The sequence below is a fragment of the Puntigrus tetrazona genome, chromosome 5, assembly GCF_018831695.1.
Source record: "Puntigrus tetrazona isolate hp1 chromosome 5, ASM1883169v1, whole genome shotgun sequence".
NCBI classification, from domain to species: domain Eukaryota; kingdom Metazoa; phylum Chordata; class Actinopteri; order Cypriniformes; family Cyprinidae; genus Puntigrus; species Puntigrus tetrazona.
In genome coordinates this window covers 9,275,616-9,294,195 of record NC_056703.1, presented here as the reverse complement: position 1 = coordinate 9,294,195, position 18,580 = coordinate 9,275,616, and the positions used below count along the sequence as shown (strand labels likewise).

General features: G+C 36.1%; 1 protein-coding gene across 1 annotated transcript; it reads right to left on the bottom strand.

Moving 5' to 3' along the window:
* Positions 1–6,667: 6,667 nt before the first annotated feature.
* zgc:110329 (uncharacterized protein LOC550500 homolog) lies at positions 6,668–15,079 on the bottom strand. The gene is made up of 8 exons (XM_043240551.1): positions 14,729–15,079; positions 12,292–12,477; positions 12,113–12,187; positions 11,921–12,016; positions 10,977–11,093; positions 9,431–9,481; positions 8,913–9,029; positions 6,668–7,523 (listed from the first exon to the last, which is right to left on the bottom strand). The coding sequence occupies exons 1-8, from the start codon at positions 14,813–14,815 to the stop codon at positions 7,197–7,199; spliced, it is 1,056 nt and encodes a 351-aa protein (XP_043096486.1). The 5' UTR covers positions 14,816–15,079; the 3' UTR covers positions 6,668–7,196.
* Positions 15,080–18,580: the final 3,501 nt, after the last annotated feature.

Genomic DNA, 18,580 nt, shown 5'->3' with positions numbered 1-18,580 from the left:
TCTTCAGTAACATTTATTCAGAGGATTGCTCTATAGTTCCAGCTCGGATCCGTTTTGAACTTGCTCAAGTGAGGAAGCGTAAACTTGTAGATCACAATAAGGAGGCATGGCACTGCATTTGATTAGCTCTGCTGGGTTCCCAACGGGATAATTAGTTGTCACATTGGTGTCCTTCACACCCGATGGCCAGCGGAGCAAGAGAGAGAACAGCGGCGAAAGAGGGAAAAAGAGAAATGCTGTTGGCCATTCTCACTCGCAGGCTCAATCAATGAGCCCCATTTGTACTCAACCCACTTACAGCACTGGCCCAGTGTCCTCTCTCTCTCTCTCTCTCTCTCTCTCTCTTCCTGCATTTTTGTTAACCTCCCTGCTCTCTCTCTCTCACATCAGGCACTCTGTCTAAACAGACCCGCGCTGACAAAAGTTCATTAGAAATGTTCCTTCACACTTTAATTCGCCCATGAACGTTTTACTTTCCACTGGAAGAGCTATTAAAATAAATATCTTACCAAACCTCGCTGTGATTAAAATGCTCACAAGACCCTTTAAACAGAATATCAAGCAAAAGCCATCAGCAAGAATCCTCAAAATATTCATCATGTTAAATTAAATCCGATTTCGGTAATAATGTCTTATCGAAACTGCATCATCTAATGCATTAAAATGAATACAGATAAACGTCAATGGTCATTTGTGTCCTACTTCTAACTGTTATTCTGCACATGCTACAGTTCAAATGTTTGTGCTAGGTAGGATTTATTAATAATTTTGAAAGAAGTCATACAGAAGAATACAGTCACAGTTGTTATCGGTGTTGAAAACAGTTATGCTGCTTGATATTTGTCTGGGAAGTGTGATAAATAATACAAATAATACACACACAAACTGCATTTAAAGCTTCCTTGAGCCACAGTAATCTGTAAAATGAAGTTTGAGCTATGCCATTTTATTCAAAAACACAAAGTAAAGGCTAAAAAGGGCAAACTGTGATTTACACGGGCAGCACGGACACCCAAATAACCAAAATGCATCAAAAAAAAAAAACATGCTCAAATTACACCAGTGCCATACGACCCTATCTGCCCAATGGATCATCTCATTTTCCATTTTTAAAAAGAGCTGCCACACACCGTTTTCATGTTCAAAAATACACGCTTGATAAAAGTCCTACCTGATCTCAGTAGCAGTGCACGGATGGAAAGGAGAAAAGCAAATCAAAAGGACTCATCAATACAGGAAATCACCGAGGAGCGCAGCTCTATGGGACACGGGACAAAAACTGAAGATGTTAGAGAACTAATCTGTAACCCTCTCCCAGTTAATCAGCCCGCGCGCGCACAGACACACCCACTCATGCTAACACATCCACAAAGTGTGAGTCAATGCTATGGACTGGTGACAAGGTCGATAAGTAGATAACTGGGACTCAGGCAAATGGACCATTGAGAGCTGTGTTAAGGGACATTACTGACTCACTGTGCACTCTCATGTCCACACTATTCACTTTGCGAAGAAGGGTAGCCCTGCACAAATCCTAACATTTTAAATAGGTTGTGTCTTAAAGCTGGATAAAGTCGAGTCTTGGACTGGAATTCATTAAATCTTTAGAGTTGGCCGTAACTCCTCATTACATTTTGAGAATACATATAAAACACGGATATTTTAAGAATATATTTAACGTGTAACGTTAGCTACTTACTTACCCAGTTGTTTTTCTTTTTTGTTGGCTCTGTGGTTTCTCTTCAGGACTTGTGCGGTATACACATTTTCGTGGCCTCAAGCTATTTTTGTCTTTTTTTTTTTTCATGAACACAAATGACAGCATAATGTCAGGATATGTGCTTTGACATATATTGACTACTTAGAAAAATCCAATTTATAGCAGATCCTGAACTGAGTGCACAAGCTCAATGCTCTGTGTTCATCAAAGCACACACACACACACACGCGCGCACACACACGATCAATAACAAATAGAGACTCAAGATAACCCGTGTTGATAACCTCATCCTTTAGGATTCAGGTTATGCGATTCCTGTTGACCTGGAGTAGTCTTGTTAATAACGAATTAACTACATAAAGAAGATCTGTTCTGGACATTTCAAAGTCTTCAGAAAGCCTGTATATTAACACCTATTTGGAACCTTTAACTTGTTAAATGAAACATAATTTAAAAACCAAATCTCAACAGACTGCAGGAACCAAAAAAACAAACAAACACAAGCTGTTCTTTTTACACATATGGTTTGATTACAGCTATTACAATAATTACTTGGTCACTGTAACCAAAGAAATGTATTCATTTTATCGTATTGAAAAACCGAATATCAAAGTCACGTCTAAGTTTTTCTCAGATCTAACACAACTTTCATGAATTTTTGCTATGACTTTTAACCAAATCATTTTATTAATGGACATGAATGAAGTTGCCTTCCGGTGCACACAGATGTCCTCGAGGAACAACAGATGTAGCACAACACATTCATTCTGGATATTACATATTCCACAAAGAAAGTCAGTGTGCGCAAATATCATTATTAACTTCATTCTGCCTTATAAAATAAGTCTGTCTTATAAGATACAACGTGACAACAAAGCATTGCTTGGTGACACGGAAAGCTTGGTGCTTTATAGTGAGAAATAAATACATCTAAATGTATTTGTAGTAGGTTTATTTCAGGCCCAGTCTCTTGTAAACGCATACAGATAGTGTGTCAAATAAAAACAAAAAATGAATACACCACACAACCCTAATCCTTAGCGTAAACATGTCTGTTTTTAGCTTCTCTACACCACAAGTTATTTCATATCAAGTATAAATACATGCTACTTACAAATACCCTGCAGCTTTTACTTTTAGTAGACTAAACTGGTATACTTAAAGTCTGCTAAATTGGAAAAGCTAATTTTGTGGTTAATGCACTACAGTCATGTAGAAGTACAGCTGAAGTACTAAAAATATACTCTTTTTTTGTTGATAGTCCACTTTAGACATTCTACTAACAGGAAGTAACTTCGCAACTATGTTAACCAGCATTAATAGACTCCAAATAAAGTCAGTTAATAATTATAATTTTTCTATCAATCTTGAGCAATACGTCAGTAAATGTGTTAATAGATTTAAACTATATGAAAATGTATAAAAAAATACCAGTTTGATGAACTGACAAACTGTGTGAAAAACCGAAGTTACTGATTATTTGCCTATTTTTTTTTAACTGTTATAAATGTAATTAAGTAATTCACTGTCACTCTTTTTTTTTTTTTATCATCCGCATGACAATCCATCAAGGACACATTCCATGCCAACACAACCTCACTCATCATTCAACACACAGCTCTCAATCATCTGTGAAAACAGAATATTTCCAGAAGAAATGACATGTTGATGCACATGAAAAGCCATTTTCTCTGTGTGGACTGAAACCACTCCACTTCTTGCATTGCATTTGTGTGAGTAATCAGGGACACTCAATGATATTCATTGGCTAGATTGGATTCATTCTGCCGTCCGGAGCATGGCAGTCCCAGCCCGATTCGCTCGGTGATAACACCATATGGGTTTTTTTGTCAGAAGATGATGAGATGAGGTGAGTAGATGTGCATTACCTCAGGGATAATGACGAGGAAAGGCGCAGTGCATGGCTATTACAATTCTAGTAAACTTCAGAAGAATGAATACCAGCAAATCTGAAATGTAAAACTAACAACTATTGAACATTAACAATTTAGATTTCGTTTGCACCAGTAGAAATTCTGCACTGATTGATTCAAATAATTTGACCTTGCAAGGTTTCTGTAACACCTTACAAAACAAGAAAACTGGCTAGTCTACAGAGAACTGGGGAGCACAGGTGCTAGAAAACCAGCACTGTAATTTTGAACCTATTTTCTATTATTTGCAGTTCAAATTGTACCCTTTTTAAGCCTGATACTTACCCTCTTTTATTTCACAATGCTTTTTGCTCTTTGCACATATATTAAATGTTCCCGGTTACAGAATGCTAGACGATAAAAAATTGCTCATTTATTTATTCATTTAGTAACAAAACAAGTCTCAGGTCAACATCCATGTCTTCTTCCAGATTTGAATAATATCCCCAAATCCCTATTGTAGAGCAAACCATTTTCTCCTCATAGTCCCCACAGAGATAGATGTGCTGGGCTCATTACTTAGATAAGAGACACAGCCTTTTAAGCTGCAGCAGGAATGAGCCATACACCCCCTTTTAATGTTGTATTACACTTTTAAAAAATCTGTATAATGTTGATTCATTAACTGTCCACCAATATGCATAATTGCACAAAACCTTGGTTAGGGGATCAAATATTTTTCACTATATTGCGATCAAATCTGATCTTTCTTGCCCTTTCTGGCTCACTGCATTGCCTGACTATTAAAGCAAACGTTCACCCGTCAAAACGGCTGAAAAGTCACTAACCCTCAGGTCACACAAGATGTAGATGATTTAGTTTTTTTAGCTGAACAAGATTTTAGAAATTTAATGTCGCTGGATCCTCTGCAGTGAATGGGGTGCCGTCAGAACGAGAGTAAAATTTCACTTGCGTGCAAAAGTAAATTAGCATTTCTGCTGAACCAACCCTTCAACATTAAATCGGTAAACAACCAGGTATTCTTGGCTTCTTCTCAAGAACTTCAATGCTGAGATTTTACTCTCTTCTCATTCCAGGAAAAAAAAAAAAATTGTCGAGCACCGACAATTCATCTGCAGTGCATCACTTGATCTGCTAGCCTCATCCACTTCTGATGCACTCATCCATCTGAAAAAAACCAAGAACCCATCCTTGAGCCTCCCTCAAGCCAGCAATTGTTAATTACTGTTATTAACGCTGTTATTATTATCATAATTATGCCAGTGTGGATGCATTTTGTTCCCTGGTTTCAGCATGCGAAGTGTTATTTTCAGTGCTGCAGTTCATTTCCTCCCATTGAGACACCGGCTATAATTATTCCACATGCAACCTCTTGATGGCCATCACCGTGAGGAGGAAAGTGGCGTGAGCGGTGAGGAAATAGGAGAGAGGTTGAAGACCGATCGCTCTACACGGGAATTAATGTGAGCGATGTGTTATGATGTCCGGAAAGCAGCATCAACAAGACTCCCTTTAATTCGCCAAGTTGCTATCAAAGTCCTTAAATGCAATTTGAGTTGTTTGGAAAGATACATTAGCCTTACAGATTCAGCTACACAATTGCCAGAAGGACTGGGACGTCATTATGCAACATTCACTCTCCGGATCAACTTAAAAAGTGATTATGCACTAGAAAACAGCTTGTTCATTGAAGAGTCCACATCTACAAGCCCGGCTCTTTAGAAGTTTTCACAGCTTTACTTATCGCTCCACTAAAAGGCTTGAGAGACTCCGCAGAATGAACCCGAGAGACATACTTAAAAGGATAATTCAAGCTAAATTTATTGAAAGTCACATCAACGTTACTACAAAAACGGAGCTACATTAGCTGGAGCGCAGCAGTCTATCTTTAGCAACACCCTGAAAAAGGTCTATTAGCAAAGAGGTGCGATTGTGAGGTATTTCAAAATTACTACTGACTACTAAAATGCAGGTTTTATACATTAATGGCAAACAGCTGTAATTATGACAACATTTTCAGTCTTACCAAACAGTAAGTACACCTTGAACTAGACATTTAAAACAAGTTTATGACCGCTAAAAGTTAACTATGAACATTACTTAAAGACTTCAAGTAGTGGTCAAGGCCAGGAATCCCTTCATTTAAATAAAAAAATCCTACATACAAATTAATGTGGCTATTGTAGAATAGCCTGAGGTACTCAGGGAAAAACGTTTATCTTGTACTTAAGGCAACGCTTTAATAAATAATAATTTCATTGGTTCTTATGCCCGTTAAGAATGTCAGCATTACACAAACCTCATGCATTTTAAAGTGCCCCTATTATGCAATTTTTTCCAACACTGCATTTCATGTAGAGTGTAATGTAGCTGTATGTGAATCTAAACAATCTACATAGTTGTAAATCTTAAAATGCACGACAAATAAAGTTATTGTCTCCCAAAATAAAGAATCGACTCCCTTTTCCATGACTGCTACACATCATGACGTAAAAAATTTGTACAATTCCTGCCTATGTTTACTATAGAAGACTATAGAATACCCAGGATGTGTCACTCATATAGTTTTGAATGGGGAAAAATGCAACGCTCAATATGGGTGCAGAATCGAACAAAGCCCTGCCTTTTGAGTAAAAGAACCCATCATTAATCGGTAAAGTTAGCACATCATTGCAGTTGCTGTTAGAAGTCCCGGTTGCTATAGAAACAGTCAACGCTCTGAGATGCCCAAGAAGCGTTTCAAATATGTCAGCCAAGTGACATAACTTGCCTTAAAGGGACTTTGGTTGTACAGCCAGCTAAAAACAACTTGACCCCACCCACAAACACATCTGACCAATCAGAGCAGAGTAGGAGGGGTTTTCACATTGCATACATGCAAAGCTATTCTGTGAAACTCCCAATTACTTAAAAAAATTGCATAATTTGGGCACTTTGAAAGAGAAAGCAGATGCATGATCATTTCAATTGTTCATTTTTTTGTGAGAATAGTCACATGACAATAGTGTAATGTAAAAAACAATTCAAATGTGCATCTAAGAGTGTTTTTTTAAACAATGCATCCATTTCTACAACATTGATAATCTTTAACAAATTCAAAAGCTACAATTTTCCCTGAAGTCATGATAATATAAGCCTAAATTTTGCATTTTAAAAAAACATTTAAAAAACTGATTGCCAATAATTAATTCATAGAGCCCTTTCTATGCACCTTATAACTTATAACTATTATATTGTATTACTATTATAATGGCTAATAAAGCAAACTCCCTTAAGACCCATAAGACACAGAATTAATTAAAATGGTGAAAACCAATGCATTGTGTAAACAGCATCTGGAGTGATATGTTCTTAACAGTTTGATAAATACAAGCAGTTTGAGATCTCCTACCTTGATTCCATCAATCATCAAACGTTTTTTACAAAGCCTTCATTTTTCATGCCTAAAAAAACATTTTTACCAACACGTAGTGCAACTAACTCACTTGCTCTTAAAACACAGTGTGAACTTTTTATATACAAATCACAATTAAATAAAAATGAAAAAATAATAAGATGCAGCTTCTTTTTCTTTGTGGTTCTTAAGCTCGATTGTCCACTTCATCCATGTTCATACCTGATTCTGCCATTTGGCTCTTCAGGTGTGAATGTGTAAAGGATATTTTGGTCTGTTCTTGTTCCAGGTCAAAAGAGATAGGGTCTGGAGCCCAGGTGTCAGGCTCTGCTACAGGAACAGGCAGGTAGCCTTCTTCACGAGGTAAACACATACACCACCCAGCTCCAGAGAGGTCCAGTTCACTGTACTTATAACCGGCACGTTTCAGGATCTTGAAGTCCACCATGTCTTCAGACTCGCTCATCTCCACCAAAAGATTCCAGAAGACACAGCTCAGGAGAATACCGAGAAGCTAAAAGAAACATTAAAATTGTGAAGTGTCAAGAAATGTTTTTTTTGGAGATGGATCATAAAGAACTCTTTAGACTTAATTTGCAAGTGAAACAGAATGCTGGTTAGACCTACTGTGTGCTCATAAAGTCAACCAATAAATATATACTCTGCTATTCAAAAGTTTAAGGTTAGTGTTTTTTAAAGAAAATAATACTTTTATTCAGCAAGGACACATTAAATTGATCTAAAGTACAAGTTAGTTCTATTTTAAATGAATGCTGATCGTTTGAACTATGTTTTTGTCATAATTATTTTATGGATAGGAAGATCAAATAATCATGACAAAAACGTAGTTATCTCTAAAAAATATTAAGCAGTGTAACTAAAAAAAAAAAAATAAATTTTAAGCACCAATTTTGATTAAAACGATTTTTTATGTGTGACACTGAACATAGGATTAATGAAAATGTAGCTTTTCTATCACATTTTGAAACATATTAAAATTGTTAGTTATTTTTCAATTGTAAAAATATTTCTGTTGATTACTATTGCATTTTGATTAAATAAATGCAGAGATTTTCTTAAAAAAAAATACAAATTCTAACACTGACCCCAAAGCGAATGAATAAAAAAAGTGCAAAAAAATCTGTACAGCACTTCTACCAAAAATATTTTTTTTAATCAAAGCACAAAAAGTCACAGTGTGCATGTACAATATATGTTCTCATCATTTTAATTCGTTTTTTGTTATTCTAACATATTCTAAATATTCATATTTAAATTATAACCTAAATCACTTCCAAAGGAGATTCAAAGATCCTTTTCACTTTTCATTTATAAAGACAAATCTTTGATTTACGTAAAACATATGATAAAATATACAGTAATACTGTATTAATCCAGCCAAACAGTGATTTACCAGACTGGATCTTTGTCACACACTCCATCATATTTGGGCAAGGGGACTGTGCCTCTGCTCTAATTAGAGGATTAATGCATTAATGGAGGAATGTGCCGGCATGGCCATGTGGCTGTATTTAATGTGACCTCTTCCCTCAACTCAGCAGACAGAAAAGGAGAGAGACAGATGAGCAGGCTAGTTATTCTGAAAAAAGGTTTAAAGTTTGTGCTTTAGCAAGACTGGGCAGCAGCTTCTCAGAGAGTCATTCTCCCCTCACTGGGCATTTGCATCTGGTCAGTGCAGATGCCCATTTTCTATAATTTATTGTTTGCCAGAACATTCTCTAATGAGGGAAGAGTCAAACAGAATGGGTAGTAGGCAATCAAAATGGAAATGTGCAATGCCAGGGGAGATATAAAGAGCAGAGGGAAAAGTACACGATGAAGAGATACATATACTTCAGGATAGGATGATATAAATAATAAACAGTAAAGATGAACATAAAACCTGTGGCAGTCCAACCGCACAGCAAATTCCAATAGTAGCTCCAATGTTGTCCCCCATCCACAGGTTCACAGCATGGATACAGCCACGCACATGAATTGTGCCATCTAAAGTTTCACGCTGTAATACAGAACAGAGAAAGAAAGCAAATTCGGTAAAGGTGGCTGGTAATGTTTAGATTTCATGACGAAAACAAGGTTAAAATATAACAACTGGAGTCCATCGTAATGGCATAATAGATGTGGTGCTCGTAATGGCTCTGATGGTATTTGCTTGGTTTTTATTTATGGAACAAACAACTCAATGACGACACCATTACAGATGATTGCACTTGAAATGGCTTTGGAGGTTTTTGTTTTCCTGTCACAGCATCTCCTTTAAAGACGATTTCAAGTGTCAAGGTCTGGTAAATGATTCTTTCCAAACGCGGCGCTGGATAGGAGAGTGAGTATTATGTGAAATGATGCAAAGCCGGTTGCGGGCGATTGTAAGAATGTGGACTTCAGAGATCTCCATTTTACCTGCTGGTTGAGAGTTTTGTAGCCGCAGAGTGTGTTCACAACTTCTCCGACCTGATAGAAATAAACACACAGGACTCATTAGTAAAGCTACTTAATGGGTTAATGGGATGCTGTTGATGCAGACGATTGTTGGTTAACCGTAAATGTTGTGTTCTGATGATCTTTGACCCTTAAAAGTTCATATTTCACAATTCCATATTGAATTCCAGCACACACTTTTAAGCATGATGTAACCTTTAAAGCACAGGTTCATTGCAGTGATGGCAATCTGTAATAAGACTGATGAGCAGGGAGCCCATCTAATCAGATTACAAATAGACAGTAAACCTGCCTGCTCCCAAAGCCCCCCATTCCAATTTCTCTTATACATTTCATACCATGTGACAGCTATCTAAATATAAAAAAATAGCTGACATGTTATACAATGATGTGAACTGAAACAGATGAATCATTCAGTAATAAGAGTAAAAGGTACATTAGTCGCATTAGAAAGTTCCACTGATTTTTTTCCAAAATTATAGCTCACCCAAAAACTTAATGTTTTGTAATTAATTAATAATTACTCTCCCTTAACATCATTCCAAACCCATAAGACTAATAAATGTATTAATATACTTTTGATAAAATCCGAGAACCTTCTGACCCTGCATAGACAGTAACACAAGACATTCATGACATAGAAAGGTAGAAAGGACATGGTTAAAATAGTCCATGTATAGTCCATATTCTACCATAATTTAATCAAAAATATTTTCATGTGTGTTCTGAAGATGAACAAAGATCTTATGGGTTTGGAACAACAAAAGGGAGAGCAATCAGTGAATAAAAATTTTGGAGTGAACTGTCGTTATGCTTTTTAGCAACCAATAAAAGCACAGTACACTCTTTTAACGCATTTTACTGTGTTTGTATGAAGAGTTTCTATCAAAACCTGGTCAGAAAAATGCTACAGCTGATTACTGAATCTTTCGCATTTCCATTTCTGGATTGCAATTTGATAGGGAACCATCTGAAGTCAAATATCTGAAACACAGATTAATGATCTGAAGCCTTCATCATGTTGGCAGTCTCTGATTCTTAGCCTGAAAAGGCCTGCGCTCTCTCACTGCAGTGAGCTGTCATACCAAAAGGAGAACCGTGCATTAGTGCCCAATCAACATTTATTAACTCCGAGAGAGAGAGAAAGGGGCACTCATAAACAGCAGAGCAAACTCTATGCAGTGCAGGGCAGGCAAATTAAATTTTCTTCGTCATGATGCACTCTCCACTGACTCATGGGGAACAGCATTTACTAGATAGCTCTCTAAACCCACCAGAAAAAAAAGCTCAGAAATCATCTCCCTGTACTCACAGACCTGTGGGTCAGACAGTTTCCATTGCAAGAAGAAAAAGTGCATATTCTTTTCAGCAAGAATGGATTACTGGCGAATTCATGAAAAACGGCCTGTGATGCAGGTTTTTTTTTCCTTCAGACTGCCATGTAGAGGGGGCGACTTATGCGCTGATTAATGTTTCATGACTGGGTGAAGTGTGCGGAGTGACTAACACTTTGACGGATGCAGCAGGTGTAGGGAACGCCGCAGGCCAAAGGACTCGTGCCATTGCAGAAGTGGTACTGGTTTACTTCCCAATCCTTGTACTCATCTCCTCCACAACAAGAAAACTGAAAAGACAAAATAGAGATTTTAATTAAAAAAAGCAGTCTAAAAATAAGAATTTTAATTATTCTTTGCCTTTTTAATTAAGAATTTTAATTATTAATAGTCTATTAGTAATTATTCTTAACATGAATTATAATGATAATCCTAATAAATATAACTACACAGTGCTTTTTTTATTCTAAAAACGATTATAAAATATTGAAAATATAAATATATAATACACTACCATTCCAAAGTTTGGGTTTGGTAAGAATTTATGTTTTTGTCTTATGCTCACCAAGGCTGCATTAATTAATTTTCATTTAAATATATTATAAAGTTTCATTTATTCCTAAATTTTCAGCAGCCATTACTCTAGTCTTCGGTGACACAATGACCTGTCAGAAATAATTTTAACATGCTGATTTGGTGCTGAAGAAACATTTTGTATCATTATTGTTAAAATGAAATGAAATGTATTATTTATTATTAATTATACATTTATTAAAAAAAATAAAGAGAATTTATTTCAAATGTAATTAAACACATTTTGTTTGTATTGTCTTTACTGTTACTTTACAACACTTTAATGTGTTCTTAATGAATAAAAAAAAAAGTAGATTTGCCTAATTAAAATAGTGTAGAATACAGAACCATTCAAAAGCATTTTGAGCATTTACGTGCCTGTTTTATGAGAAAACTACCATTTTTGTGGATAAATGTTTCAGTAATTGACAAATTATATTTTTCTGCCTGAAAGATGGATATTATCTACAGCTGACTTGACGTAGACCATATTACTGTGGGTGTATAATTAACTTAGATTCCAGTAATTAAATTGGTAAACAACCTTCTCTTGCACGTAGTCCAATATGTTTTTGAAGTCCAAGTCATCATAGTAGTGCTTGATTCCTTCTCGTATACTTTTCTGAAACAATTTGATTGTCTAAAGACAAAAAAAAACCAAAAAAAAACAATCAACTCATTAACAACAGACCACACTTAATATTGCCTCTGCTCTCAATGTTTCTTTACGTCTTACCGTCTTCTCAAAGATCAGGGCAATGATGAGGGCAAGAGCCTGGAGAGCCAGGAGAACACACAGCACACAGAGGAACTGCACAAAGAGTTTACTATAAGTCACGGCAAAAAAATCCACCAATAACACGGTATAAGAGGATCTTTACTGAATGCACACACGACCAGGCAAGCAACACTCACCATGTGCAGCAGAGTCTTGTTATCCCTGAGGGATCCCACCATACCCATCACAGACACAGTGAACATGACGAGACCAAGCAGTATGAGGACCACAGCAGGAGCCAAAAACACCCCCTCCAGGGTGCGATTCTTCTGCCTCTCTACTTCTGCATACACTCCGATACAGAACACGCACAGACCGAGCAACTAAAGGGACAGGACAGGAGAAGGTCTGGTAAAAACATCTCTTGCATATCTTGCATCATTTCATAAAATGACATTTACATGATTAAATCAGTACTAAGGCAGCGATATTAAGTCGAAATCAATTTTTCGAAGCACAAGCAAGTCACGCAGATCAGTCATCTGATGTAAAATTAAACAATGAGCCCATTGTGTTCCTCACATTAATCCTTATAAGGCGACAGATGTAACTTTTAAGAGTGCTGAGCTATAACTAATGTAAATGAAATGACGCAAATCATAAGGAAGATTGATGTAGCCGTCTTAATATTAATTTGTGTCATCACAAAGGACTATATTAGAACACAGCATACTAATTGAAACCACTTCATTCGCAATTTTCTTCCCTGACTGTTCTTCCTGGAAGGTTAATTTAATAAATCTTGTTGGATGATTAACTTTATCATCTGTCAATTTCAGATTCCAGACATCTTCAATTTTCTGTTCACTGATAAACTGCAGTGTTTTAGCGGAGCCTGAAGAAGCTGTGCAAAGCCAATCTTAACGTGAAAGTCCACCCAAAATCAAAAATCCCAGCACAAAGGAAGATATTTTGATGATTCTATGATTTTCTAACAATTTTTATTTATTATTTTTTTTAAATTGAAAAGTTTTTGTATAATTGTTTGGACATAATGCTGCAAATTTCTTTGTGAAATTGAAATGTGTAAAATAACAAAACTAAATTTACATTTTAAAACAAACCCCAAAATAACACATAATATGCAGTATGAGGTTGTTGGTTTTTTTTAGAAACTGTAATATCAAAATCTACATAAAACGAATCTGCACAAACACAAAACAGCAGATGGGCTGAATGGAAACGCAAATTCACTCTCTGACAGTATATTTCATAAAAATATTACAGCAGCAATTCGATTCAGTAAAAAAAATAAATAGGAGACAAGAAATCTGAAAAATGGCAGTGATGAAAAAAGCAAAAAAACGCTCAGCATGCTCCTGGTGTTTTAAAAAATGTGGCGCTTCCAACTGAAAAAAATATGCTAACTGTGGGGAAATAAACTTTTGTGGACGTGTGGCCTTATGGAAAGACAGCAATATAGCATTTAATTGGTTTGAAATGTAAACAAAGCATTAACACGACTTCAATATGCATTACAGTGGCAAGAGTGTATAAAAGAGTATAAAGAACATTGGAACTGTTTTGATTACGATTGACTTGTATTTTTTTCTTTTGGTTTAAATATCTTCTTGATAGTCATACAAGTTTGACATGACACAAGAGTGAGAAAAAAATTGTTTTCAGTAGACTGTTCCTTTAAGAGTAGAGATGGGGAAGAGGAAAAGATGATTTGAAGAGTATCCTAAGAGACTTTTCTGCTTGTATCATCATGTTACAAAAACCCTAATAGTCAAGATACTCCCATAAGGCACTGACTTACTGTATTACCTATGGGAAAACAGAACACCGGTGAGCTTCTTGTTGAAATAAAATAAATCCTAATATTTGGTGGTCATTAAGCAAAAAATATCACTCTAAAAATACAGTAATAAAACAAAAATAGTTTAATTGGATAATTTTTTGATAAAAATGTCCCTAAAAAGACAGGGTGTTGGGTTCTCTCTCTTTAAAAGGACTGTCCGTGTAAAAAAGTCCCAATAGCCAATGTAGTTTGCATCACCAATGGACAGTTCTACATACAATCTATATATATATATATATATATATATATATATATATATATATATATATATATATATATATATATATATATATATACACACATATATGTATTCTGTAAAGATAAACAGAGTAAGGAATGGAAAAAAAAATAAACAGACCATGTCTAGGTCTATATAATTTCAATATTATTAGTCTCCAACAATTACCAGGAATCCCATAAAAACAAATCAATGTAAATACAGTATCCCTTCTTTATCGCCAGTACAATGTGACACATTTACAGAAAAAAACAACGTCCTGCGCCTTTAAATCACCAAGCGACGCGTCTATTGTGTTTACCGAGACACAAAGCTCATCTGTGACATTTTAAATCGAAACTAGCATGTAATCTCTATATGATCTGGTAAATACGGCTAAAGTTACCGTTATATTATTGTAATGCCGCCTGTACGTTCAACATAAACACATGAGCGCATTCGTTCAGGGCGAGTGTGTATGTGTGTGTTTATGCGAAAGAAAAACAAAGCAACGCGAGGACAGCTTTCGTTTTAAACGTAACGTCAGACTTACCGAAAACAGCATTGAATACACATTTAGGGAGAATTTAACGAAATAATAGAAGTGAATGGTTTTTCTCCATTCTTCGTAAGACGGCATGGTGACAGTATTAATTGATTTCAGTTAGCCTGAGATTTCCATGCATTCAGATGTTAGCCGTCGCCGCTAAGACTCAACGAGCCTTTGTTCTTAAAGAGACGGCAGTCTGTTTTGAAGAGCCTGAGGACCGTCTGAATGCATAATGGGCTCTTCCATGAGATGTTCACTAGCTATTCACTCCTATAAATAGTTGTTAAAAAACACATCAGCAGCTGTAAGGTGTAACTTGTACTCCCAAAACAACTTCCGTCCCGCCGCACAACGTGCTGGACAAACCTTTTAAAGGGCCAGCACAGATAAAATGAAAGCGACAGACAGACAGACAGACAGACAGACAGACAGACAGACAGACAGACAGACAGACAGACAGACAGACAGACAGACAGACAGATAGATAGATAGATAGATAGATAGATAGATAGATAGATAGATAGATAGATAGATATTATTAAAATTAAAAGATGCGCTTTTTAACATTAATGCACTGTGAATTAACATGAACAATCAACTAACATTAACAAAGATTCATAAATAATTGTATATAATAAATAAATGTATTGGTCATTGTTTGTTTATATGTGTTAACACATTATAAGGAATGACACCTTATTGTAAAGTAAATTAAGTGTTAATATTAGAAAATTAATTAGTTTATTTTATTATGTTTAATTTATTATAATGCCTTAATATGTTAATAAAAATGGAATCCTTCATTTGACACTTTCTTATCTCTAACAAACAACAAATAAACTAAAATGAGACATGCAAACATGCTTCGGTGCAATTCTGATTACATATGTTTCATCTAAAGGCTTAGCATAAATGAAGTTTCTATCAATCATGGTATGCCTTGACACATCCTTTGACTTTATATGCCCATAGTAGCCAGCTGAGGATCTGTTTTATGATAGGAAACATGTTTAAATAACTAGAACCTGTCAAATATGTCCGTGAAAGAAAATATTTCAGCATGATGTGCAACAATAGATTTAATCCTCAGAAGTAGCCTACTTGTTGTTCACTTCTTTTGAATCGTCTTATTATCTATGATTCATTCACATACACAGCATGCTCACAGACATCGATTATCTCTCAGGTAGCTTGTGGTTGTAATTACATTTTTCAAAAGTCTTCACAGTTCTGCCTAAACTCTCCAGCTTTTCACCGCAGGGCACAGACAATCTATTTAAAATACATTTAGAGTATTAGTCTCTGCCATATCATTGACATATTTGTTGACTCATGGCTGAATAAAATCTATAACTGCACTTTCGTTAAGTGTGTAATATTCAGTGTTATGGAATTTTTTTATTGTAAAGGTGGTAACAGATGCGATACGGCATAGGTTTGCACCACGGAGGATACAATCAATATTTTAATGGCACATATTGACATATATTATTTACATCTCTTCAATCATTGATAACAAAATGAAAGAAAGAACAAGTTCCTTAAAATAAGTTCAGCAATGCCTGTCATGGACCACTGAAAAGCAGAAAAGCATTTTACTTTACATGTCGATCAGGTTAGTCTTTTTTAGTTTTTCGTTAACTAAACAATCAATATATTGCGGTTGTGCAACAAAGCTGCCTTTCCACATTCTATTAATTTTTGGTTCACTTTTGCAACCCTGGATAGATGGACAATAATAAACAAACTACTTCTTCATTTTTATTTGAAGGATCGATTTGCACACATGTCCAGATGTATCGAGAGACACTGAGCTTATAAGAGTTGGGATATTTTTAAGAAAAATGAAGGTCTTCCAGCAACGGGCAGATTGTAGCCCTTCTCTTTTACTCTTTTTTTTTCTCTGAAGGTACATTAAATGTGACCCAAGTGGATGACAGTTGGTGTGTGAAATTAAATTTCTGATTTCTTTCTTGCCGACAACCAGTGGTCAGCCAAATCTTGATTTGTTCAGCAGAGCTCCTTGCCAGAGGATATTATGTTGCTATGATCAAAAGGTAGAGTACACACAAAGACTGACAAAAGGCGAGAGTCTTAAAAGGATCGCCAAGCTATATTTTCTGCATTGCATTCAATCTTTCGAGTGATCCAATTTCCTCAAGATAATCTTGAGTGGTTTAGTACAAGAACACGTCTTATACGATCCACAAAACAGCATATAACTATTAAGGAAATGAAAATATGGCCATGTATGCAGGTGAAACTAGACGTCTGCAACCCAGATGCTGTCGTGACACATGGTTAATTAGCACCGATGAGTTTCCACAGCACATCACAATTACATGCTTAAGTCCCACAGAGGTTCTCGCAGGAATCTGCAATTCATGTATCGCATGTGATGCGCTTTCCAAACCCTCCTAAACCCACTGAATTGATTATCATAAAAGAGGTCCGCAACAACATCATTTGCATGCCTGCGGAGTCCTTTTGTTGAGTTTTTATTTGTTTGTTTTTCTTACACGAGAAGAAAACAAACTGATTTTAATAGTGAAAAGAAGACGGCCCATAAATCTCGTCTCTTATTGTTTAAAAAAATGGTTTACTTTAAACCAGTGGATTTGGATGCGGAAAGAAACAAGGCAATTAGCAACACCTCACAGCAAAAACAGAATATGTAAAAAAAAAAATAAAAACCAAACCAAAAAAAAAAAAAAATAAATTAAATACATGCCTATAGCAATGTAGTGTCGGTTGAAGGAATGATTCACTAAAACGCTCAAATATTGCTCTGTAAAGGGCAGTTCCCTGGGCGTACTCTGAATCATAGCACCAAACATCCCTTGTTACATGGACACATGCACTTGAATAATGTGTATTCTGCATGCTGAATGATGACAGGGAGATTACACCCAAAAGAATGAGAACGCGCTGTACAAAGCAAGCAACGGACATAATTTGAAAGGCCCCCGCACAGCCCTTGCCCAGAACCCCAAGAAAAACCTTCAGGATGAAATGGAACAGCGTGTTAGGAGGAATGATCTGGAACATCATCTGTCCTTAATGATGGTCCTGTATCTTGTCGAACGTGTAAACATGCCCCCCTAAAAAAAAAGAGAAAAAAATTAATCCCTTCCTTTGCAGTCATGACAGCTTACGCTCTTCTGCGACGGCTTGCCACAAAATGTTGGAACATGAATATAGGGATTTGTGCCCATTCAGAGCATCAGTGAGGTACGTCGCTGACATTGGGCAAACGCTGGCTTGCGGTTAACTCATTATGAGGCTGCCCAAATACAACTGAAAAATAATACAAGATGATGCCCTACAGCATTGTCTATCATGCGTTTTCTTAACATACTGACAGATTGAGCTCAGATTTAACACGAACTGAAACGGAACCACCAGGTGGGGACCGTGAGCTTTTACTGAATTACTTGTGCCAAATTTAAATGAGTTGGGTTAGGTAAATAAGTGGTTTAATATGAAAAGAAACTTAAGAAATTATTACCATTTTTTTTTATCAAATTGAAATCTCTTATCAGCTTTTGCTGTTCGATCTGAAAGAATCGCACATAGTATCTTCCAACTTGAATACACAAGGTGTGCAGTGAATTGATCATATTTCATAGCACATGCAAAAGAAACAAACTGATTTCCAATGACGCGTTTATTCTGTTTGTTGAATTACCTCTTTTGGCGCGAAAGAACACAATATCTCAACTTGTGCGGCGCACCTGGCGCGTTCTGAATCGCATATGCAGATTACTCGCATTTCGCGTTAACAAAAAACAAAACAGGACTGCGTTCGCGTTTTCCCTCAGAAGCGCGTGTTCACGGCATCTGCTCGCGTGTGCG